At 40.6% G+C, this 26,386-nt stretch overlaps 1 protein-coding gene across 2 annotated transcripts in view; it reads left to right on the plus strand.

The window, feature by feature from the left end:
• Window positions 1–26,386, plus strand: part of LOC136884277 (chymotrypsin-1) — a 54,637-nt gene that overhangs the window by 20,399 nt on the left and 7,852 nt on the right. Inside the window, exons 3-5 of one of the 2 annotated variants that reach the window (XM_067156346.2) lie at window positions 9,908–10,020; window positions 10,110–10,242; window positions 25,939–26,052. In XM_067156346.2, coding sequence (XP_067012447.2) covers window positions 9,908–10,020; window positions 10,110–10,242; window positions 25,939–26,052 — 360 coding nt within the window. The remainder of the gene's footprint in view (window positions 1–9,907; window positions 10,021–10,109; window positions 10,243–25,938; window positions 26,053–26,386) is intronic. The other variant, XM_068229879.1, reaches the window with a different exon arrangement.

A 26,386-nucleotide genomic window follows, 5' to 3' on the forward strand; every position in this document is an offset into this window, starting at 1 on the left:
GTGCGTGGAGAATATGTATCAGAAACGGACGTGAAATATTTAGGGAAGCGAATGAACGGCCCATTGTCGGCAGTGTATAAGGGTAGTGCCTCGTCAAATAAATCCCTAACGCTGTGAAGAGCTCGACCTACATATGACTAAGTGCAGTGGAGTATGCCTGAATTATTGTTATGTAGTACGCGACTCTTAACATATTAGTAGCGTATCCAGCGACATTTCCAAGTGAACCAGTGAAACTTCAGGGCCTAGAGTAACTGTCAGTAAGAAGAATAGGTAGGCGAGGAGGAAATAATGTCGGGCTTCAGAGACATAACCGTCAATAGGCTGGGCTGCTCGTGTCATTGAGCAGATCCAACCACATATTTAATCTGTGATATGTGATATAAACCAACGCATTCACATGAAACAACTTCCCCTTATGTACATAAGGAGTACACAAGAACTTCGGAGTGAACGAGATATCTAGCTGTCTGCCGGAATTTCGCCTTGTATAGCAGAGAGAACGAGCTGCCCCCCACCACAAAATTTCGCATTGTATAGCAGAGATCGTCTGGAACTTCGCACGAGATCAAGCCGTCATATTCATGACTCATCATTTGGTCATCAAAGGACTTCACATCGCTTTGGACATCATGAAGACCGAGTAAATATATGGGTGTGCCCTCCTGTAAAGCTGTGTTCGTGATTGCTGAAGGATAAGTACATTTTAAACTATTATTATTATTATATGAATATCGTATCATAATGAAAATACAAAAAGTAATTTTGTATGTAGATATAACATAGGTCGCTAATATGCTATTTCAGCGGAATGACAGCATTTTATTTGATGGGTTTTTATAGGAGATAATTCTTCATGGTTGAGGCAACCATATTTCTTTTCTGCTTATGTATAAGGGTTTATAATGCATGACGTAGGTTTAAGAACCTTAGATTAACTAAGTGCGAAGTGTCGTAAAATAATTGGAAATAAATATTTTGTATAAATGACTCAGATCATCACCGATTCACAAGCTAACAGGAGTCATCACAAGCTTTTTCAGTTTGTTGATTGGACACCCCACATAATGAGATAGGAAACCCCGTTTAGAGTTTAAGACGTCGGAGACAACGAACGAGACATGAAATTGGAATATACATTGCATGCGCATTTAGCTCGGGAGTGCTTGGAATAACTTGACCCATGCAATAGATTCACCTTCAAGGTGGCTTGTTTTCGGCGTATCGAGGGGAATGAGACAGGCTGTAGCTTGGACGTCGTATTGTGAAATGTAAATGCAACTCCTTTCGAGTTAAACTGATTAGCGCGAAGTGCATGCCGCTCCATAGATAAGTGAACCAGGTCACAGCTGGCGTGATTTATGTTACCTGGCAAAGGAACGAGACGGGCCGAGCGCTCGCTCTGTTTGTGAAGGGTAAAGGAGTAATATCTGTCGTATTTCCCTCGAAACAATGTTTAAAAGCTACCATTTATTATTAACACCGTTGATTAAGCTCCAGTGTTCTGAGATGAGCGATCCCACCAATTTCTTCTTTAACCATTCAGAACGCATAGGGTTATAGGTTAACATATTCCATGTCTCAGGAGACCCGGGTTCATTCCTGGGATACAGTGAAAGTTGGTGCTCGCTGTTACTAGCGACAGATGGAGTGAATTCCCTGCAATTATATCTGGTGTATTTAAAGTGCATATGTTTTGTCTGTTTATTACAGGAAGTGCAAATTTTGTATTCATGAGATATTGGATGTTTGAAGTTGCTCAATTGTTCGTACAGAGAAGTGCAGCATAGTATATAATGTCATGTTAGGTATTTGCTAGAATCCCAATGAAAAGAGCCTGTGTATTATATTGCATATTCAGCAGTGATTAATTTAGGGAAATGACGTGATACGACCTTAAAATATTTGGAAATGTAGTCATAGAAACATACAATTTACTTCAGTTCATCTGATGTTAGGATATCGTAACTCGGTATAATTTGAATATATTGATTCTCGACAGATAAACAGAATTATAGCAGAGTATGCCCATACTAATTAAATATGTATAACCGTGATAGGCAATGCGCACTGTGCTAGATGCAAGTGCAAAAGGTAACTAATTCAAGAGGAAACGACTCTTTAAGATTGAAATAATTGAACGTAGAATGAAGTGTAGAAAGAGACTACCAAACATTTAAAATGTCAAGATCACTCTAAATAGTATTTATAAAGTGTATTGTATGGCATATCCATGTGAATAAGATGTGTTTCACTAGTATAGTAAAATTGTAGTACCATAGAAGTACCATATAAACCCTTGTAAGAAGTACCATATAAACCCTTGTGAACGGTCGGCTGTTGAGAGAGCTCTTGCATTGTCATAGTGAAAAAGTAGTTAAAACCTATCAAAATTATTTAAATTTTTTGTGTGCGTGTTCCATTTAGTGCTATTTATATATTGGTGTTCAGTGCTTGTTGGTAGAAATTGGGAGTAGTGTTATTTATTTGAATGTTATAAGAAGTAATTCATTTGGTGTTCAGTAGATTACGTTTTCGAGGTTAAGTAGGCTGGCTAGGTGTACTTTGTTTCGAATTTAGGTTTAGGAAATACTTTAGGTAATAATATTAACTTTTGAAACAATATTTTTAAATATCTGTAGGTTCTTTGGTATAATACTTACAAAGGCAGATTATCATAAGGAGTTGTAAATCATTGTAATTTCCGCCGCTACTTTTCCGATATTTCGTACAGATATTCGTTCAAACTATCACGAAGGTAATAATTTATTACATCAAATAACACGATAAGCCTGTAAACATCGATTTAAAGAGAAGTTAAAGAGAATTCACGGTAATTTCACTGGATAATTACGGTACTTAACAGTTTTTTGGATTGATGACGATTGTTGCTACATGCACATGATAGTTGTGTAAATAAATACAAAGTCAGCTGGTTCATTATTCCCATTATTTTATAGTCTTAGTTCCCTGCATACTTTGTACTTTCCACCTTCGTTTATTCATCGATTAAAAGTTAATAATCAAATTCCTATATCCCAATAATACCCTCTTGCACTTCAAGCCCCCGGCGTGGTTTTGACAGAAATGATAGTAGACAACCTATTATTCTCAGCATTTAAGGACACTTTTATTCTCCGTCCCGCGTAGTAGGGAGAATAATACTAATCCACGAGCGGTAAATGTTCATATAAGCACACTTCAGCTGAAAATTGTAGTGTAGATACAGTATATTTAGATAGTGCCGTATCTTGCCTGCTATATCCATGTGTTATCTTTCGTGTGTATCTATTAGAGCGTAGTACTAATAATAACACTAGCCTACAAAATAAAACTTTTTTGTGCGGTAAAAACGAAACTAGGTGGGTTTTATGAATTTATTAACGCAGAATTCGAGAAAAATTAGTTTTGGCGAATCACGTCTGGTTTGGTGGCAATTTTACAAAATATTATTTTGTTCTTACGTAAAATTGTTGATACTTAGTACTGATTAAATTTGATATATTAATGTAACTTTCAGCTTGCAAAACGTAATCATATTTTTTTATGCATTGAATACACATAAATGCTGCTTTGTAAGTAAGTAGATAGTATGTATTATATTTTTAATGTATATTGAAATTCGTGAAACTGAAACATAAAGCGCCTATTTAGTTTCGACTGTGCAGTTGCTTTTAAATTAATATAACCGTACCTTGAATAAAAATTACATGGTTAAACATACATAGTTTTGTTACGTATATTACATGCAGGTTAGATTCACACCTCGGTCTTTTCCCGTTTTCCGTGGAATCTCCGGGTTTTTGAAGTTCTTGAATGATCTCTAGAAGGGTCGTCTCGTGCAATCAACCAACAGTAATCGGCCGTCATATTCACATCCCAACGTCCCTGATAGCGTCGTTCTGCATCTTTGAGATCCTGGTGAAACCTTTCACCTTGTTCTTCACTGACTGCTCCTAAATTTATAGGGAAATAATCCAGATGCGAAGCTAAGAAATGAAGCTTATAAGGCTCATATTACCACCGAGTTCCTTAAACTTTACCAACATTTTCCTTACAATTTATTTTTATTGAGGGTCCTTAATGTTGCCAAGGATTTTAGTCACTACATCTTTGAATGCGTTCCATGCCTCTTTCTCAATTTTGGTCATCGTGTCTGTGAGAATTTTATCCTTCATCTGTTTACGAATCTGTGGTCCATCAAAATACACCTTCTTTGATTCTGCATCTAATAATGAGGGAAATTTAGTCGATAAATATTGGGAGCATAGGCTACTTTTATCTAATGCCTCGATATACAGTTTCATCAATCCAAATTTCATGTGCAAGGGTGGAAGTAGAATTTTTTCACGGTCTATAAGACTTACATTCAAGACATTTTTGGATTCTGGTTGTAGTTTTTTCCTTTCTTTCCAATTCACTGTATCCCAATGTTTATCCTGTGCTCTGCTATCCCAATTGCATAGGAAACAGGGAAATTTTGTACAGCCTTTTTGTTGTCCCAGCAACAATCCAATGATCTTCAAATCACAGCAAAATTGCCACCCATATTCATGATATTTAACTTTTTCAAGCACCAACTTTAAGGTCTCGTATGTTTCAGACATTTTTGTGGAGTGTGCAAGTGGACGGATGCCATAACATTTGTACTGTGAAGCAAAACAGCCTTTCAACTTATTTTAGAAGAGTCAATAAAAACACGGCAGTAACTAGGATCATACTCTTTCTCTCCGAATCGACGTAGAAGATTTGAAACATCCGTACAAAATACAAGTTCATCTTCTTGAGTATAATACTTTCGGACTTTTATCTTTGAAAGGAAACTGCTTTATCAGTCCACCATAAACATTGCATAAGGGCTGGGGCTCTTAATACGCCTGTTTATTCAAGTGGTCTAAGATGAAAGACAAACTCTCAACTGTCTTATCTTCAAACATACATACCTCGCGGTCTATTGCGTATCTGTGGGAGTTTGTTATGAATTTACCAGCAAATCCCCAAGTACAAAATGAAAATTTAGACAGCAATAAACCTATAATAAAATGCAAACAATAACAAATCAAATCACATAATTGTATTCTAAAAGAAGATGCGCGAGAACATCTCTCAATATTACATCTTACGAATTCATGCAGATATTAAAACACTGAATTGCGTCAAAACTAGACGTGATAGGAAAAAAATAGCATCATTTTCGGAATCAGGGCAGCGATTTCCATAAGAATTACATATTTTCTATGTTAAAGCAAAATCATGTTGGCTAGTATAATTTGTCTAAGCATTTAGCTTTGTTGGTAATCTTTGACTACAGTAGTTCTTGCAAAATTTAATTTCTGTTTGCGCTTAGTAGTGACATATGGTACCGGTATTGTAATTAGGATACGTCTGAAAGTAGTTTAAAATTACTGTAGTGTACTGTACAGTAGTATTCGAGTAGCCTAATATCCTATCAGAATTCAGTGTGCTTATTTTGTTATTGTAAAATATTTGTGTAGTACTGGTGTAGTAGAGGTATCCGTAGAAACTCTTACTAAAATTCTGTTGTAGTAATTAGGATAGGCTTAATTGCAGTTTGGAATTGTGTAGTTCTTGTGTATTCCTTTCGATATTCAGTAATTAACAGCAGTTTTTATCCTGTTGGGGGTTGTAGGATAAAAATAGAGTATGACTAAGTAGTATTGTAGTGTAGTCATATATTAATTACCTTATTATTGTATGATCTTTGTGTACTATCCCAGGCAATATATCCTTCCGTTCATTTATTTTTTGCAAATAAGTGTGGGTGTGGCGAGGCATTGAGGGGAATGAGAGAGGAGTTGGAGAGTTTGAGGGAGATAATTAGGGTTCTCACAGAAGACAGGAAGGCAGATAGGACTCCCTCAAACAATGTACAGGTTACAGTAGGTGTACAAGAGGGAGGGGAAGGAAAGGGGGCAATTGTAGAAGACAGGTGGTCTAATATTCTAGGGGAAGGAGATTGCAGGCTAAGGGCTCTATTCAGGATCAAAATTCAGGACACGTGTCTGTGCGAAATCGGTACGAGTCACTCCAGGTAGAACAACAGAAGGAAGACGAGGGCCAAGGAACTGTTGCTGAGATGTGTGGAAGTAGGAGGAAGGGAAATGTAGAGTAGAGGACAGGAAAAGACAGGTGGAACAGGGTCATGGGAAGGAGAAAAGGGAGGAGGAAGTAGCTTCTGCAGCTATCAGGAAAGATAGGGTTGACCAGGAGGGGAGGGGATGAAATGGGGTGGGTAGGATTGAGGCTCTGGTCATGGGGGATTCCATTGTTAGACATGTGGGGAAAGTGTGTGGAGGAAAGGGAACCATGGTAGAATGTTATCCAGGAATTAGGTTGAGGCAGATGTTGAGGAAAGTAGAAGAGAGTGAGGAGGGGAAGGAGAAGGTGGTAGTGTTTCATATTGGTACCAACAACTTAAGACAAGCTGATATAAGTACCAACATAGTTGGAGATGTGTGGGACCTGGTAAATGCAGCACGGGTGAAGTTTAAGAAAGCGGAGATTATTATTTGTGGAATATTGTGTAGGAGGGATACTGACTGGAGGGTGATTGGGGATTTAAATTAGACTATGGAGTGGGTATGTGGGAAATTGGGAGTGAAATTTCTAGATCCTAATGGGTGGGTGGGAGACAGGGATCTGCGCTCAGATGGCTTTCACTTAAACCGCAGTGGTACGTATAAGTTAGGAAATTTGTTCGGAAGGGTAATAGGGAGGTACATTCAGGGAAACGGGGTGGCTTAGGGAGCGGTGATAAGGGAACAGGGAACTGGAAATCAAGTAGGGATGACATACAATTGTTAGTGTTGAACTGCAGAAGTATTGTAAAGAAAGGAATAGAATAGAGTAATTTAATAGATATATATTTACCAGATATTGTAATAGGAGTTGAATCATGGCTGAGAAATGATATAATGGATGCAGACATCTTCTCACTGAACTGGAGTGTGTATCGTTGAGATAGGATAGGAATGGTAGGAGGGGGAGTATTCATTCTCGTGAAAGAGGAATTTGTAATCTACGAAAAATTAAAGATGTGACACATGGAATTCTAGGTGTAAGGCTCATTTCTAAAGATAATAGGCAACTTGATATATTTGGAGTGTACAGACCGGGAAAGGGTAGCACTGACACGGATTCAGAATTATTTGATAAGTTAATCAGCTATGGAGGAAACTACATGGAAAGAAATGTGATTGTAGCGGGAGATCTAAATTTACCAGTTGTCAATTGGGAAGGAAATGCGAACGACAGGAAGCATGACCAACAAATGGCAAACAAGTTAATATGGGAAGGACAGCTGATTCAGAAAGTGATGGAACCAGCTAGAGGGAAAAATATCCTGGCTGTGGTGCTGATAAAAGCAGATGAGCTCTATAGGGAAACTGAAGTAATAGATGGTATTAGTGATCATGAAGCTGTTTTTGTGGTAGTTAAAATAATTGTGATAGAAAGGAAGGTCTTAAAAGTAGGACTATTAGGCAGTTCCATATGGCTGATAAAGTAGGCATGAGGCAGTTTATAAAAAGTAACTATGATCGGTGGAAAACAGTAAATAAAAATGTAAACATACTCTGGGAGGGGTTTAAAGAAATTGTTGAGGAATGCGAAAACAGGTTTGTATCTTTTAGGGAGGTAAGGAATGGTAAAGAGCCACCTTATTATAATAGAGAGGTGAAGAGACTAAGAAGGAGGTGCAGACTGGAAAGAAATATATTTAGACATGGGTGTGGAACTAAGGAGAAATTGAAAAAACTAACTAGAAAATTGAATCTAGCAAAGAAGGCAGCTAAGGATAACATCATGGCAAGCATATTTGGCAGTCATGCAAATTTTAGTGAAAAATGGAAGGGTGTGTATAGGTATTTTAAGACAGAAACAGGTTCCAAGAAGGACAGTCCAGGAATAATTAATGAACAAGGGGAGTGTGTATGTGAGGATCTTCAGTATGTAAAGATTGTTGGTTTCAAGGATAATGTCCAGATAGAGGAGGAGAGTAAGGCTAAAGAAGTATTAAAATTTACATATATGATAACAATGACATTTACAATAAGATACAAAAGTTGAAAACTATAAAAGCGTCTGGAATTGATAAGATTTCCGGAGATATACTGAAGACAATGGGTTGGGATATAGTACCATATCTGGAGTACTTATTTGATTATTGTTTGGTCGGAGGAACTATATCAGACGAATGGAGAGTTGCTATAGTTGCCCCTGTGTACATACATAAAGCTGAAAATTATAGGCCAGTAAGTTTGACATGCATTGTATGTAAGCTTTGGGAAGGCATTCTTTCTGATTATATCAGACATATTTGTGAAATTAATAACTGGTTCGATAGAAGGCAGTTCGGTTTTAGGAAAGGTTATTCCACTGAAGCTCAACTTGTAGGATTCCAGCAAGGTATAGCAGGTATCTTGGATTCAGGAGGACAAATGGACTGTATCGCGATTGACCTGTCTAAAGCATTTGATAGGGTGGATCGTGGGAGACTACTGGCAAAAATGAGTGCAATTGAACTAGACAAAAGAGTGACTGAATGGGTTGCTATATTTCTAGAAAATAGATCTCAGAAAATTAGAGTAGGTGAAGCTTTATCTGACCTTGTAAAAATTAAGAGGGGAATTCCTCAAGGCAGTATTATCGGACCTTTATATTTTCTTATATTATAAATAAATTATATGAGTAATGGAGTGGAATCAGAGGTAAGGCTTTTTGCGGATTCTCTATAGAGTAATAAATAAGTTACAAGATTGTGAGCAACTGCAACGTGACCTCGAAAATGTTGTGAGATGGACAGCAGGCAATGATATGTTGATAAAGGGGATTAAAAGTCAGGTTGTGAGTTCCATAAATAGGAAAAGACCTCTCAGTTTTTGTTGATGGGGTGAAAGATCCTTTTGGGGATCATTGTAAGTATCTAGGTGTTAATATAAGGAACGATTCTCATTGGGGTAATCACATAAATGGGATTGTAAAAAAAGGATAAAGATCTCTGCACATGGTTATGAGGGTGTTTAGTGGTTGTACTAAGGATGTAAAGGAGAGGGCATATAAGTCTCTGGTAAGACCCCAACTAGAGTATGGTTCCAGTGTATGGGACCCTCACCAGGATTACCTGATTCAGAACTGGAAAAATCCGAAGAAAAGCAGCTCGATTTGTTCTGGGTGATTTCCGACAAAAGTGTAGCGTTACAAAAATGTTGAAAAGTTTGGGCTGGGAGGAACTGAGAGAAAGAAGAAGAGCTGCTCGACTAAGTGGTATGTTCCGAGCTGTCAGCGGAGAGATTGCGTGGAATGACATTAGCAGACGAATTAGTCTGAGTGGCGTTTATAAAAGTAGGAATGATCACAATATGAATATAAAGTTGGAATTCAAGGGGACAAACTGGGGTAAATATTCATTTATAGGAAGGGGAGTTAGGGATTGGAATAACTTACCAAGGGAGATGTTCAATAAATTTTCAATTTCTTTGAAATCATTTAGGAAAAGCCTAGGAAAACAACATATAGGGAATCTGCCACCTGGGCGACTGCCCTAAATGCAGATCAGTATTGATTGATTGATTTTTATATAACATAGTTTATCTTACCATTACTATTGAACTAGTATTCCTCTCATAATTAATATTCCCCTACTATAGAGATTCTTAGAAGATTATCGCCATATCGGACGGTCCATTCAGACCCGTAATGTTCTACCGACTTAGCTAGCGTGCTATTCTAGTAGGGGAAATGAGACTTCGATACCGGGGTGAGTTCGAAGCTCATCGGAGGTGCTTCATTCTTATACCATGTTTATGAGCCACGGTATTTTGTTTATGTTCTGAGCCATTGGAAAGGTAAAATATCGAGGGTAACACGCATTGTTTCTTCATTTCAGGTATACATTCGGCAAAATTTTTGGAACGGGTCTCTGCACCTTTCATACGTATGTGCGGGATCAGTGATCAGCGAACACTGGGTGCTAACAGGAGCACGATGTCTCTATCTTTCGTATGTTTATGCATTCATTTTATGAATACAATTATCATTATCGAGAGTTTCTATTTAAAATTAATTCTAATAATATTTCTCATTGTTAGAGGTTCTGAAGAATTCCGTTCTCTTCGGGTTTATCCTACCAAAGGATCTCCTCATCACATTCCGTGTAAGGATTTTATTATACATGAGGAGTATGACGCAAATGAATATCTTAATGACATCGCACTAATTAGGGTAAGTACAAAATAGGAGCTACCTGACCACTTGTATTTAAAAGAGTCGTCCTTTCTAGGGCTAATATTTTCTTTTGGTCATCAGTCAACAGAAGGTTTTCACACCCCTGTTTGTCTCTAGGTAAATGGTGCTCTGTCATCCACCTCCTTGTGCAGTTTCTAGCCTTCGTTATCTCCTCGTATCTGACCTAGTGCATTTCATCTACGGAACTTCTCTAACAGCCCTGTACTTCTTGTGCTTACTGTTCTCATTCTTCCTGCTGTATTCCTGTCATCCTTATAATCCCAAAGACTTTCGACTAATGCATGCACATTTCTGTAATCAGAATGTAAATGTAGAGCTTACCATACCCAGGTGAATTTACGGGTCATCATTCGAACGAAATCAAAAAGTGTACATGTTCATAAAGCAAATGTACATACAAGACACATTGCCAAGGAACATAACTTATAGCTTCTGAGGAATATATATTATCATCGTCATCATCATAGTTTACTAAAGCCTGTGATTTGTTATTACAGCCAACTTTCTATACAAATCGACAGCATTTTCATACCCGCTTGAGTTGGCCGTGCGCGTAGAGGCGCGCGGCTGTGAGCTTGCATCCGGGAGATAGTAGGTTCGAATCCCACTATCGGCAGCCCTGAAAATGGTTTTCCGTGGTTTCCCATTTTCACACCAGGCAAATGCTGGGGCTGTACCTTAATTAAGGCCACGGCCGCTTCCTTCCAACTCCTAGGCCTTTCCTATCCCATCGTCGCCATAAGACCTATCTGTGTCGGTGCGACGTAAAGCCCATAGCAAAAAAAAAATAAAAAAAATAGCATACCCGCTTACGAGCTAAATTTAATTTGCGTGATTAAGTTGAGGTTATTGATGAACGAAAGTCTCGGTCTTCTTTTCCCTTTTTTAAAAGAACGATCCTTCCATGATGTTCCAAATGAAACTGTTGCGTATCATTACGTACCCAAGTAGTTTCACATTTCTTTTCCCTATTTCTCTGATGAGGATTATATTTTCATTCACCTCCGTTGGCACTATGGTGTTACTTTACCTTTCAGTCCAGCTTGTTCGGTTAAATGGTCTACAAAACCACATCTCAGCTGCATCTAGCCTGTCCTTTACTTGTTTCACACAGGGTCTAAGTTTCACTCCCTTTAAACTCAGAATATCAATACAAAACTTATTAATTTCGAGGTATTCCTGCGCTGAATAAAAGAAACCTCCTTTAAGCCTGAACAAGTTGTGAATTATCTGCGAGAGTGCTCCCTCGATGTGATCTATATTTACTCCTGTTACTCGGTTCAGGTCGTGTTCTCCATTCCGTACTTTGATTCAGGTCACGATTTCACATAATAGTCTTCTTAATACGTAGACTTTCACGACCGCTAAATGGCATTATAATAATTATTTGGGGATATTATATCGTGTAATATTAATTATTGGGTGATGCGTTTCGTTCCTGCGACTAGGATCGTCTTCAGAGCAGTAACAAAGCATAAATGGAAATTGTCACTCCATAGTAAGATAGAGAGACCCTGTTAGGAATATAGTTAATTCCAGGGCCTCCAGAGTCACGGAGGAAGAAGTTGGCGAGTTAACTATGGAAGGTAGCCGTCATCTACTCAGTATATAGCCATCACGTTCGGGTGTTAAGCAATTTCTCTCGCCTTACGAATGATTCTGGGAACAAAATGTTTCTGAATATTGAATTTTCACGAGCGCATTGTAATCGAAACAGACTTTCAACGTATTAGGTCGTGTTACGTACATGTAGTACGTGTTGAAGACCTCAATTGGTAGAGCAACCGACGCGAAACCGGGAGGTTGTGGGTTCGGATCCCACTGGTGTCCGGCTGGCCATTTTTGTTCTGTACTTAACATCTATTCAACACGTACTACATGTACTTAACACGACCTAATACGTTGAAAGTCTGTTTCGATTAAAATGTTTCTCTTTACAAACGACAGAAGTTGCATAAAAAATTATTTTATAGTCATTATGTATGGCATGTTCTGCCACAACAGATTTCTCTGGCTGGTAAAGATGTAAGTGCCTGCGATGTTCTTTAACCCTTGTTGCTACCTTCCTACATGTTCCAGAGGAGCAAGGAATCGTATATATTCCAGCGCAGTTTAACCCAATACGATCTTCGACAGATCGCAAACAATTACCTATGATGGTATTAGGCTTAAAAATGGTCTTATTATTGTTCTTTCTGAGAATATTGCCAATCCTATCCGTGACAGATTGTGCGTATGGAGAGGGGGCCAGACTAAAAGGACGATAATCACGTGACAACCTGTCTTTTGCCTTAGGATGTAGCACTTCGTCAATCTGTTTCCTTGAGTAGCCATTGCTCAGAAATGTTCTGGTTAGGAACTCAAGTTCACCGTTTAATTTATCATCCTCACAAACCTCCCTTGCTCGGCTGATCAGGGTGTTAAACACAGCACACTGTTGGTAAGGATGGTGATGAGAGGACCCACGAAGGTATTTATTAGTATGTGTGGGTTTGGGGTAAACCGAATGACCTAAAGTTCCATCTGACTTCTTAGAAACCAAAACATCCAAGAACGTCAGACATCCTGCACGTTCAGCCGCCATGGTAAATTTAATGTTTGGATGTATGCTACTCAAGTGATCCAAATATATCGATAATTCATGTTCACCGTGGGGCCAGATAACGTATGTATCATATCTCAACCAGATGGAAGGCTAGAGCGTGCTAGATTGACAACTCTCTTTAAAATCTTGCATATAGAAATTAGTGATGACTGGTGCCAATGGCGATCCCATGGCAACACCTCGTATATTGTGCTATGAAAACTGAAATATGAGGTAGAGAGGACAAGGTAAAAGAGATTAACAATGTCACCAGAATGGTTTTATCCAACAGAGACAAGGTGTCCATGATTGGAGCCCTAGTGATTGGTGATTGTGGTGGTGATTACTGTTTAAGAGGAAGTACAACTAGGCTACCATCCTCTATGTAACACTAATCAGAGAGAAAATTGGAAGGGGTCGAAATATGAAGGTATCGGCCAAAGGAAGAAAGGGCCAGGAAGGGCATGAAAATGAAAGACTCCCTAGGCCCCCATACGTAATACCGTCGGGGTCGGAAAAGAGCAAGAGTTGACGAAGAGAGGTCGGATAGGATAGATTAAAGTGAGGAGCCTTGCACAAGTAAGTGGAAGCAATGCCAGGACTCAGTTGAGGGTCCCGTGGTCGCCAACCCACGCTCCAAAATTTAGATCCCCTGATGTTCCTTCTAGTCGCCTCTTACGACAGGCAGGGGATACCGTGTGTGTTATTCTACCGCCCTCACCCACAGGGGGTGGAACCCTAGAACAAAGACACAATGTCAAAACTGACTAGAGTATCACCAGGAGAAACATGCAGATTGGATAAAATGCCAATAAACTGCGATGAATTCCTGATGAATGCCTCATTACCTATGTACGGCTTGAGAAGTTCTCCAAGTTATTTGGCCAGGTTGTATGTAGAGGAACCTGTACTGTTAACAATAGGTCTAAGGGGAACTCCGTCTTTATGGATCTTAGGAAGGTCAAAAAGTCAGGGAACTGTAGAAGACTGCAGTCGCAAACCACCAGAAACATCATTATCCGTATTTTGGATCACTTGAATAGCATACATGCAAACATTAAATATACCATGGTGACTGAACGTGGAGGATGTTTGCCGTTCTTGGATGTTTTGGTTTCTAAGAAATCAGATGGAACTTTAGGTCATACGGTTTACCGTAAACCCACCCATACTAATAAATATCTTCATGGGTCCTCTCATCACCATCCTTGACAAAAGCGTGTTGTGCTTAACACCCTCATCATCCAAGCAAGGGAGGTTTGTGAGGAGGGTAAATTAAATGGCGAACTTGAGTTCCTAACCAGAACATTTCTGAGCAATGGCTACTCAAGGAAACAGATTGACGAAGTGCTACATCCTAAGGCAAAAGACAGGTTGTCACGTGATTATCGTCCTTTTAGTCTGGCCCCCTCTCCATACGTACAATCTGTCACGGATAGGATTGGCAATATTCTCAGAAAGAACAATAATAAGACCATTTTTAAGCCTAATACCATCATAGGTAATTCTTTGCGATCTGTCGAACATCGTATTGGGTTAAACTGCGCTGGAATATATACGATTCCTTGCTCCTCTGGATCGATTTTTGTTGGCAAAGCATGTAGGAAGGTAGCAACAAGGGTTAAAGAACATCGTAGGCACTTACATCTTTGCCAGCCAGAGAAGTCTGCTGTGGCAGATCATGCCACACATAATGACCATCAAATGATTTTTGATAAAACTTCTGTCATTTATGAAGAGAAACATTTTATTCCTAGAATCATTCGTGAGGTGATAGAAATTGCTAAACGCACTAAATATTTTAACAAATGTGCCGGCTGTATACTAAGTAGATGATGGCTACCCTCCATCGTTAACTCGTCAACATCTTTTTCCATGACTCTGGAGGCCCTGGAATGAACTGTATTTCTAAAAGGGTCTCTCTATCTTACTATGGAGTGACAGTTGCCATTTATGCTTTGTTACTGCTTTGAAGACGACCCTGATCGCAGGATCGAAACGCGTCTGCTGATAATTAATATTACACGACATAATATCCCCAAATAATTGTTATAATGATAGTCTTGTCTCTCCATCCCTGAATGTTTACTTGTTCCGCAGCTGTCGAATTCGACATCAAGGTAACCCCTGGATATCTCCGTCACAATTTCCAGTTCGTGTTGGGGGTTACCTTGATGATTTGGGTTCTGAAATCTTCCAACATTGTCTGTATCGTAATGATGCGAGCGGAAAATTTGACATCATTGTCAGTTTCGTCACATATATCACCATTTGGCGGTTGACTAGGGGGATACTCTCAGCCTACTGTTAGGGATGTATCAGGGAGAAGGGGAACCTGAAGAGGATATTAGTGTGGCAGGAGAAGAGAAAGAAGTACTAAGAATGTGGTAGTTTCGAAACATCTTTCATTGCTGACCGAAAAGTGACTTGAAATTCACCTGTTGTTAGTTCCAGCCCGTTGAAGAGCATGTAGTTTGGAGCTTCGTTTCACGCAGCGCGCTCAGGATGCAAACTTCAGTTTTCAGAGTTGAGGAATGGCCCCACATTGTTGCTACTGAATAAGAGTAATGTACGTAAGACTATGGCGACTTCCAAAGGCCATATGGCTCACATAATTGAGGCTGCTGCCAGCGGCTCATTGACGTAAGTTGTTAAAGCATTATGCGCATTGCTATCGAAAATCCGACTGGGTAGAGCGGCGAGCTCGAGAGGGAGCTCAGAAAATGGAGAGCGGAAATTACCTGAGTGCATGCAACTCAGTGGATATTGTGATACGGGGGATGGTTATCAGCAGGAATGGGCAGCCTAAAGAGATGTCCCTTCTTCGGTTGTGCTAACGTGCCAAATAATGTCGCTGAATTTCACCCTAGTTAACACAGCATCCTGCCCGTTGTACGTCTTTTTAGGCTTTGTACGACAAACTGCATGTAATGTCGAGAAAGAGTAGTTTTGGCAGGAACTGCAAGAAAGTATCCAAGTGTGTCCGCAAGAATAGAGACATGAATGGACGTACCTAATGTACTAAGGATAGGTGGATGCAAAGGTTATGGTACTCGAAATGATGATGGACTCCATATCCTGTCAGAAAAAAGAATTTATCAAATACGATAGTTTCAGTCATCTGCAGATTATTGACATAAGTAGTGAAGATAAATGTGGCATGGGACAGAGCATACTTTGAGAAAATTGAATGCCTCATGAGCTAATTTCGAAGGTGTAACAAACAAGAGTTGAATACCGGCCGTCAAACAAGAGCACTGAACGTCTATGTCAAGCCAAGGATTCGTAAACGAGCCACTGGTCCTTGGGCATATTCTTGTTCCAGGAGATGGGCAGCAATTACTGAGAGACTTCATAGAAAAACCCCTGATGTCATTGCCATAATCTAGATTGCCCAGTGACTAACCTCGACTTCCATTTTGACGTAAACTCTAAACGGTCACCTGGAGGAAACCGCTGGCTTCATGAGGGAACCACAGACTAAAGGCCAGCGACATTACAAAATTGGGCTTAAGGATCCAATTAGAGGACGAAACTAAGAAAATGAATAAAGGTCATAAAGGTCACATGTTCAGGATTGACCTTACGGAGCATCCATGTTCAAGGACCCCTTAGCCACTGCATTCAGTAAACAAAACAAAAACATATTTTTTGTAATGATATCATGTTTGATTTTATTGGTATAATTTAGGACTAACACTTACTGTTTTGAAATTTTAATTTAACTTCATTCACAAGATGAAAGTGTGTAAGTGCACAGAAATTATAAAACAATGTGACACTTGGCTTGGATCTATGGCAATTTGTGTGAGTGCACACCCAGGTATGTTGTCATGAAAGGCATTAAACTGAATTTTTCCTTCCTAGAAATTATGGGGTTTCATGGACACAAAAATCGCTCAGAGACGCTAAACATGCCACCTCATCTGATTCTGCACCCATATCATACTTCACATTCTCCCTGCCAAGGTAGTGTAGTTCGGCTAGCTGATCTTCCTCAAGGGAGGGCATTTCGTGTTCAGTTTCAAAGAAGTAATTTCTGATCCACGCGATTTTTTCAACCAATGGCGGAAAATATGGCCTGACTTTGGATACTTGCAATTCCAAGAGTCTCACAATTACATCACTTACACTGTCTTGTAATAACTTGTACCGTCTATTGGCCAAGTACAGCAGTGAAGACATAGTTACAATATTTAGTACAACGGTCAATAAATTGTGTGTGTACAATAAAATTTCACTCTTCAAATACATTATTATTACGGGCCACTTGAAGATACGTAGGGGTCCGCCTAGGGATGGTTTTCGTAGAGGATCAAGTGACTCTCCCAACTACTCCGGTCAGGTCGCGTGGATATCAGAAGGATTGATAAGAGTGAATAAAGACCTGAAGGTGGATTCTTGTTAGTGATCTGCAGATAGATCTCCAAGTCATTATTACAAAGAGTGCACTGTAGTGACACATGACGAAGCTTGGACACTTGGAATACGCTGTTCTGGGCTCCTACGTCACAGCACTCTACTTATTTACAGTCTTCCATCAATGTCAGTCCAGGGCATTCAGTCATTTTACTATAGCTTTGTTTCAAAACATTCAAAGTGAGGTTGTCCACTTTCTGATTGGTTCTTAAGAAATGATAAATGTGGATTTTGCTCCTCCTATCGAATAAATTGCTTGTAAGGTTCTCCACAATACAACTCCATAAAATGATATTTCCCATTTTAGTGGTGAATTTCTTGTTCGCTGTAGGACAATCATTCGAGCAATAATCTTCCCTCTTTGAACATATTATCGTAGCGAAATGGCGGGCTATTAAATTGGGCAAATGAAAACACGGCTGGTAGCTTCTACACTAATATATGTTAATAATCACTACTCACTCATAGCACACAACACACGCAACAGTACAAACAGTTCGGTCGCAGTCTGCTCTTCTTGGCTAACACGTACAGACCCACTCAGTTCACAGCCCACACACAATAGTCTCCCAGTTCACCTCGAGCAGTCCCTTGCCGATACAGCGTCGAACTCCCTCCCGTTGCTCCACACGACCACCCGCTCATAGCAGCTGAACACGAGAGACAGACCACTCAGTTCCATTCTCCACACTTTGTCCGCAGCTCACTCACACAGAGATCACTACGGGTTGTTTTAAATTGGCAGGCCAGTCATTCTAGAACAGTCCGGAATCTCGATAGCGGCTACAGAGGGACACTACATCCCGGTACAAGCTCCTCCTCTTTGAGCGACCGCCAATAGCCCTTCTGCAGTGGACTACACTCGCTTTGCAATTGGCATGGCGGACCGCTGCACCTTTGACACTGCTGTGTTGATAAGCCTCATAATGTTTATGCTTATTATTAATAAAACAATCACTGCGTGGAGATCATATACCCAAGATATGAAGTCAGTCAACAGCGTCTATCACATATGAGGTCCAGCTACGATCATTGGTGACCTCACGTACTACTGTTCTCGACACAAAGAAATGCTCTCTTCTCTACAACGACGGAGCTTGTGCTCTAACCTGAAATGTCTGACAACATGTAAAGAATATCTCACTCAGCTTATCGTTACACAATGTTCACGTTCCACAAGAATTAAGCAACATCATAATATCAGCCGTCCTTGCATTGATTTACATGTATTGTGCTCCTTTTCCACCCCGTACAGCAGATTTTAGAGATCTTCCACAGACTCAGATAAAATGAAAATATCACCGCCATACCTCAGAGTTTCATTGCTTCTCCTTGGATTGTGATTCTCTTTCCATATTCCTCTTTGATTTCTTTGACTACCCTCTATGAAAACACTGAAGAGTAGAGAGAACAAACTGCAGCCTTCCCTCACTCCTTTCTCTATTGCTGCTTACCCGAGTCCTCGATGCGTATCACTGCAGAGTGATCATTCTCCTTTCTCTATTGCTGCTTACCCGAGTCCTCGATGCGTATCACTGCAGAGTGATCATTCTCCTTTCTCTATTGCTGCTTACCCGAGTCCTAGATGCGTATCACTGCAGAGTGATCATTCTCCTTTCTCTATTGCTGCTTACCTGAGTCCTGGATGCGTATCACTGCAGAGTGATCATTCTCCTTTCTCTATTGCTGCTTACCCGAGTCCTAGATGCGTATCACTGCAGAGTGATCATTCTCCTTTCTCTATTGCTGCTTACCCGAGTCCTCGATGCGTATCACTGCAGAATGATCATTCTCCTTTCTCTATTGCTGCTTACCCGAGTTCTAGATGCGTATCACTGCAGAGTGATCATTCTCCTTTCTCTATTGCTGCTTACCCGAGTCCTAGATGCGTATCACTGCAGAGTGATCATTCTCCTTTCTCTATTGCTGCTTACCCGAGTCCTAGATGCGTATCACTGCAGAGTGATCATTCTCCTTTCTCTATTGCTGCTTACCCGAGTCCTCGATGCGTATCACTGCAGAGTGATCATTCTCCTTTCTCTATTGCTGCTTACCCGAGTCCTAGATGCGTATCACTGCAGAGTGATCATTCTCCTTTCTCTATTGCTGCTTACCCGAGTCCTAGATGCGTATCACTGCAGAGTGATCATTCTCCTTTCTCTATTGCTGCTTACGCGAGTCCTAGATGCGTATCACTGCAGAGTGATCATACTCCTTTCTCTATTGCTGCTTACCCGAGTCCTAGATGCGTATCACTGCAGAGTGATCATTCTCCTTTCTCTATTGCTGCTTACCCGAGTTCTAGATGCGTATCACTCCAGAGTGATCATTCTCCTTTCTCTATTGCTGCTTACCCGAGTCCTAGATGCGTATCACTGCAGAGTGATCATTCTCCTTTCTCTATTGCTGCTTACCCGAGTCCTAGATGCGTATCACTGCAGAGTGATCATTCTCCTTTCTCTATTGCTGCTTACCCGAGTCCTAGATGCGTATCACTGCAGAGTGATCATTCTCCTTTCTCTATTGCTGCTTACCCGAGTCCTAGATGCGTATCACTGCAGAGTGATCATTCTCCTTTCTCGGTATCGATCCCGATCGCCTTCAAAACCTGTAACATTATGGAATGTCTTTTCTAGATGTACGAAGGCATGTACGTGTGCTTGTCCTTCTTAGTTCGATCCTCTAAGGTCAATTTTAACGTCAGGATTGCTGCACGTGTTGGTAAATTTGTTCTGAAGCGAAATGGATCTTCTCCCAACTCTGTTTCAACTTCTATGCCCAACCGTCTGTAAATAACACGTGTTAAAATTTTGCAGGCGTGAGGTACCTAGTAAACAAAGAGTGCGGTAGTTTTCCCAGTTGTTAGCATCTGATTTCTTGGGAATAGGTATAACAACATTCTGTCTAATATCGGTTGTCATTTCTCCTGTGTCATACATCTTACACCTTAAATGCAATAACATTGCCATCCCGGTTTCGCTTCAGGCTGTCAGTAATTACGGCGGTATTCATCAATTCCTGGTGCCTTGTATCTGTTCAGGACTTTCTTAAGAACTGTTCTTTATTCTCAACTGTAGCAATGTTCCTCAGTATTTTGGTGGCTTGATAGGTTATCTTATAGCAATCTTTGCCTTTGAGCGTTTCCTCTTCGTTTTCTGGGCGCAAGCTTCTTCAGAGTTTCAGATGACTTCTCCACGGTAACCGGTGAATGTTGCAATGTTGACTGCAGTGGATCACAAAAGGTCCAAATTGTTGGGCCTGGGCACATATTAACGGGTAGCTCTTGTGCATTCTTCACGTCATGTGGAAAAACACGTTGCACATATTTGGTGGGTATCACTCTAGCCTGATCCATATTCCAACAGCTACGACAATAGAATACCTTGACCGAAGTGTCGCAGCACCTGTCGTTAATACAAAGATGAAGCTACTCGTCCGGAGTACGGATGCGATTTGCAGCTGCTAAATGAAGGCCGGTGTTACACATAGTCCTCTTCCGCCTTTACGGAAGTGACCATGTTCTCCCGTAAAACCCGGATGGTCAACTTTTAACGGGGAGCCACTTCGTTTAAAGCGACACAGGGAGTGTTATCATAGCTATCATAAACCAGTGTTAAGCGTAGCCTCCTTTTCATGTATTGTAGATTTTCTTTATACATGTGCAATTTAAACACAGCTAGGTAAAATAATAATTGCTCATTATATTAAAATAGTAGAAGTAATAATGACTATAACTACAAGGAATGATCCAGTCTTACCTAAGCCACCGACAAAGGAGGTCGCATTGAGCGGTGAGTCCCGGGAGGGGAAGTGGAGTACGAGAGTGTGGAGTGCTGGAAGGTCGCCGAGAAGTGGGCCGACTATGATTGGTATAGAGCAGTACAGAGCGACGATAGGAAGATGGCAGAGGAAAATGAAGAAAGAAGAAAAGAAGCCAGGTGGGTGTAAAATGGATATGGAGAGGAAAGGAGATCTATTGTTATCGGCAGCGGTGATTATAATTTTACTATGCATTGGGGGAGTCGAGTTGAATCCAGGCCCGTCATCTAGTAGAAATGAGGAAAGAGAAAATATGGACGCAATCAAAAGAGCTGTACGGGAGGTGTTGACAGAAGTTTGCCCTTTAGGGCAAATAAAAGAGATGATTGGAGAACAGACCAGTAAGATTGACGAAAAGGAAGTATGGATAAGAGGAAAAACGGACGACATAGCAGCACAGGTGAGAAATAACACCGAGGAAGTGGTAGCATTAAGGGAAAAAGTAGGACGACTTGAAGAGGAGAATTTAAAGCTGAAAGTAGAAGTGGAAGCGAATATTTTATATAGAAGGAAGAAGTGCTTGTTTATTTATGGATTGCCTGAGGAGACGAGAGAAGACAAAGTAATTACAACTTATAAAGTAGTGGACCTAATAATAGTGAAGTGGGTATTGACGATGTGCAGAGAGTGGGGAGAACTAGGGGCAACAGGCCTATAAAGGTTCAATTGTTTTCAACGTTGATGGCGGATATTATGTTAGCAAATGCGGGAAATGTCCAGAGGGATAAAATATGGATAAGGAGAGACGTGGGAAGTGACGCGATCAAAAATGAGAGGCTACTCAGAAAACACAAGATACTGGCTGTAAAACAGGGGCTGAGGGCAACTATCAGAGGTCAAAATCTAGTGGTGTCAGACAGAAACTGGAAGAGAATCTGGTCTGTGGATAGATTGATGGATTTAGAATCGAAGTTAAAACAAGAGGGAGAAAAGGAGAGTAGTGCAATGAACTGTAGGCAAGTGAGGAGAAATACAAATAACAGTGTGCTGAGGATGGACTTAGAGATGAAGACAAAGCGGGCTGAAGAAAAAGGGAGTAGTGCAGCGAGTAGTGGAGAGGATAGGCAAAATACAAGAAGTAACAGTGTACCGTGTGAAGAGAGACATGGAGAGGTGTCAAGTGATAAAGTGTCCAATAGCAGTGTTCAGAGTGAAGAAGTGCGGGTAGAAAGGACAAGTGAGAATGTGACTATTTGCAGGGAAGAGCGAAGTAAGGGAAGAGCAGGGTAAAGAGGGAACGGCAAGGTTAAGCTTGTTGAGTCTCGGCATGAGTAGGGCCAGACACAGGGACAGAGATCTGAGAGAAATGTGGGGTTCAAGTAAACCATGGAGGAGTGGTGGTAGGGCTTGGTATGTATGATTATGTGTTATTTATTTGTGGGGGCTGAAATGTTGTGATGGAGAAGTGATGTATAAGTTATGATATGTTATAGGGTGGAAATGTGGTGTTGGAGAAGTGGTGGTATAAGATGGCGGATGGCAGAAGGTGAGTGTAATGGTAGAAGAAGTAGAGTTGGTATAAGAGGTGGAGTTGGTGTTGTATTGCTGAAATGTGGTGTCGGAAAATATTTAGGGCTTGGTATGATTATAGGTTATGATTAATTATGAAGTGTTATATCGTTGGAATGTGGTGTGGGAGAAGTGGTGATATAAGTAGAGGTGGTATATAATGTGGAGTTGGTGTTGTATTGCTGAAATGTGGTGTTGGAAGTATTGAAGGCTTAGTATTTATGATTAGGTGATGTATGGTTTGGTATTGAGATGGTTTACGGCTGACTTCGTGGGAGTTGGGAGGTGGTATTATTGTATCGGTGTCTGGTATGAGTATTTAATTTTTGGAGCTGGAGAGAGGTGAGTTTATTATCATTTTGTAAATTTTGGTTTGTTTGTATGGAGAGGAGGAAGGAATATGATGTTGGAGAGGTGTTGGTATATGCGTGATTGGTATTTGTTATTCATTGCCGAAATTTTTGGAGATGGAGAGGTAATTTTATTATGGAGTGTTATGGCGGAATGAAATGGAAGGAAGCAATGTTAACACGGATTGGTAAAAGCTGTGGTATGATGGATTGGAATGCAATTACGGAATATTGTTGTTATTATTTAGCCTTTTACTATAGGAGGTGGAATCTGAAAGATTGAAAGCAATGTTAGTGTTATGGATGGTGTGGTATGCAATCTTGTAATGTTGCTGTTGTAGCTTATTTTGGAGTAGGTCAGGGAACAATAGAGGTGATGAAAATGCTGAAGCATGAAGGTTGCGTGGTGAGTGGGTACGTGTGAGTGATAACAAGCAGAAAGTTGCAACACCAGCAGTAGAATGTAAACATTGACCAGGCTGTTGTTAACTGGTGTAGATGGAGTTGGTTCTGGTATAGAACCGGGGCGTTAGGTCCTTTTTTTGTTTTATTGTTCATTTCATTTTATTTTATTTTGTATATGGTGGAGAGGGGTGGCTTAGGTTGGACTACGTTTATTAATGTTATTAGTTATTTATTTATTTATTATTATTGTGAACATGTATTCGGGGCTGACCGCCTGTTTGTTCATTAATAAATACATACATACATACATACAATTGGGGTCATCATATTAACGAGGTTGTTAAGGAAGGTTACATGGTAATGAGGGTATGCAGGGTTTGTAATAAGGATTAAGGGACAGGGCGTATAAGTCACTGGTAAGCCTTAAATCAGGACTACTTGTTACGAGAACTGTAAAAGTGCCTAAGGAAGCAGCACGATCTGTTCTGGGTGATTTCCGACGAACAAGTAGTGTTACGAAAATACTATGAACTATAGACTGAGAAGACTTGGGAGAAAGGAGACGAGCTCCTCGACTAAGTGGTATGTTTTGAGCTGTCAGTGAAGAGATGGCGTGGAATGACATCAGTAGATGAAAAAGCTCACATAGAATTTTGAAAAGTATGATGATAAAGTTGGATTTCAACAGGAAAAACTGGGACAAATATTAACTTACAGAACGAGGAGTTAGTGATTAGACTACGTTATCAAGGGTATCTCCAAGTTCATTGAATTCATGTAAGAGAAGTGTCTTAAGTAAACACCCTGTTCGACAATCATGAATGCAGATATTTTATCGCTGAAGATGATTGAGTACATTGTATAGACTCAAGTAATATCAGTTAAATAACGTTTGGAAATAGGTTATACCTGTACAGGCCATGAAGGCCCTTGGAGGGGCTGAAAGTAAAGGCTCGGCAGTTTATGGGATAGAGCTTCGCCTCCGTTGCGGAAGGAATTAACGTGGCATTCATTTTTGGTGTAGCCTGAGAGAAACTCAGGACAATATGAACCTCCGGAAGTGAGAAACTCATCCTAACTATGGTTCGAACCCAGGTCGCTGAGGATGAATCGAGCACGGCGTTCTCGCCTCTGTCAGGCAGCCCCTAGTTAAATAATAATATCCGAGCTTAATTTCTCGGCAGATGATAATTTCGTCCCTTTTCTGCTCATGATAGTCGGAGCCTGATTTACTACCTGCAGTGTCCAGGTTGGTTAATGGTCTCTGTTTTGTCTAGTGTTGTTTATCTCCACAAGTTTGCAGTACAATGTATGCATGTAAGCTCACCGGATAAAAATGATTCACCTACGTGAGCATAAGGCAGTAGTGAGACATTGATGTTGCAGTGTACGTCAAAATAAGGATGTCACAGAGTGTTTAGCCGTGCCCGTGTGAAGGTGCTGAATGTGTTGGTGTTTCGCAGTGGACTGTTCAACGTCTCCACGAGAAGTGGTGTACAACACATGGCCACCAATTACGATGTCCGAACTGTGGTCGGAGGAAGATCATAACTGAAAGGAACCGGAGATGTGTTTCACGGCTTATTAAACCCGACAGGAATTGCTGCAGTCAGTGAGTGAAGGTCCATTCCAACCTGGTAGCGAGAGAACATTGCGACGGGTACTGCATGCAATGAACATTTGGCGTCGGTCACCTCGCAAGAGGCTGTTGCTCACACACGCAAAGGAAGCTGCGCGTCTTCAGTGTGCTAGCATTAATCGAACATGGACAGAAGCTGACTGGCGGAACGTAATGTGGTCTGAGGAATCACTTTTTGCCTGTGTTCCAATGACACACGTCGTCCATTGCACGGAAGTCCAAATGAATTATTTCATCCTGGATGTGTGTAAGGTCAGGTTCAAGCCAGAAGTGAGTCTGTGATGTTTTGTGGGTGTTTTCGTATCATGGATTGCGCCGCTCGCTGAGGTGACAGACAACATGAACATTCTGGACGATCATGTCTTCCTTTGAGGCATGATGAGTATGCAATTGGTACTTCGATTTTTCAAGGTGACAACAGCAAAATTCATCGGGCTGGAAGCATTTGTGACTGGTTTTATCGACACTCCTCCGCCCCACTACATCTCGACTGGACTGCAGTGTCACCTGACTTGAACCCCAGTGAATATCTGTGGGACAAGTTGTATCAGCGGATAAAACGCTGACATGAACATCCCGCAATTTGGTGGAATTACGCGAGTGGCTTAACCTGAATGCGACATTCCTGCACAACATTGTAGGCTCACTTCCTAACCGAATCCAGGCGATTGTCAAGTTTAGAGGCGGAGTTGCACGGTATTAAAGTAATGATGCTTGTAATGATCATGATTTATCCAGGGGTGACCAACATTTTGTCCGCTGAGATTGTGTAAGTATGTATGTATGTATGTATGTATGTATGTATGTATGTATGTATGTATGTATGTATGTATGTATGTATGTATGTATGTATGTATGTATGTATGTGAAGTTTACCTTTGTTAAATGAATATACAGATCTAAGGCGTCACTTTTTCAGAAAAACTGACATCCACTATACTTTACAGCTACCTGTCCCGATGTCCACCATTGACCCTCGGAGCAAGATCACACCAATACCTGAACAAGACCAGAACCTGACGAGCAATGAAGTCACTCTGGTAGGATGGGGAGCAACGTCCGTAAGTATTGTGGATTTGAGCCTTCAAATACCGGCTACTCGTTGCTTGGTTTGATGGCGACTGCAGGTCCAGTGAGGAACTAACACTTTGCACAACCACTTTATAGGGGGCATATTGATATCCAAGCATTGAAAAGTCTCTTTCATTTCAAATTACTTCAGTATATACTCACTGTCCAGTATTCTTAACGACGTATAATAGTTGTGTAATAGTTATTCCTGAGTAACTCGACCAAAAATATGTTCAGAAAGCATAAGACTGTATGCATACCGTGCTGTATCTCAGTCAATCAGAATTTATCTAGTTATTGCACGAAGCTAATGAGCTAATGAAG

This window comes from Anabrus simplex, chromosome 12 (assembly GCF_040414725.1).
Source record: "Anabrus simplex isolate iqAnaSimp1 chromosome 12, ASM4041472v1, whole genome shotgun sequence".
NCBI lineage: Eukaryota > Metazoa > Arthropoda > Insecta > Orthoptera > Tettigoniidae > Anabrus > Anabrus simplex.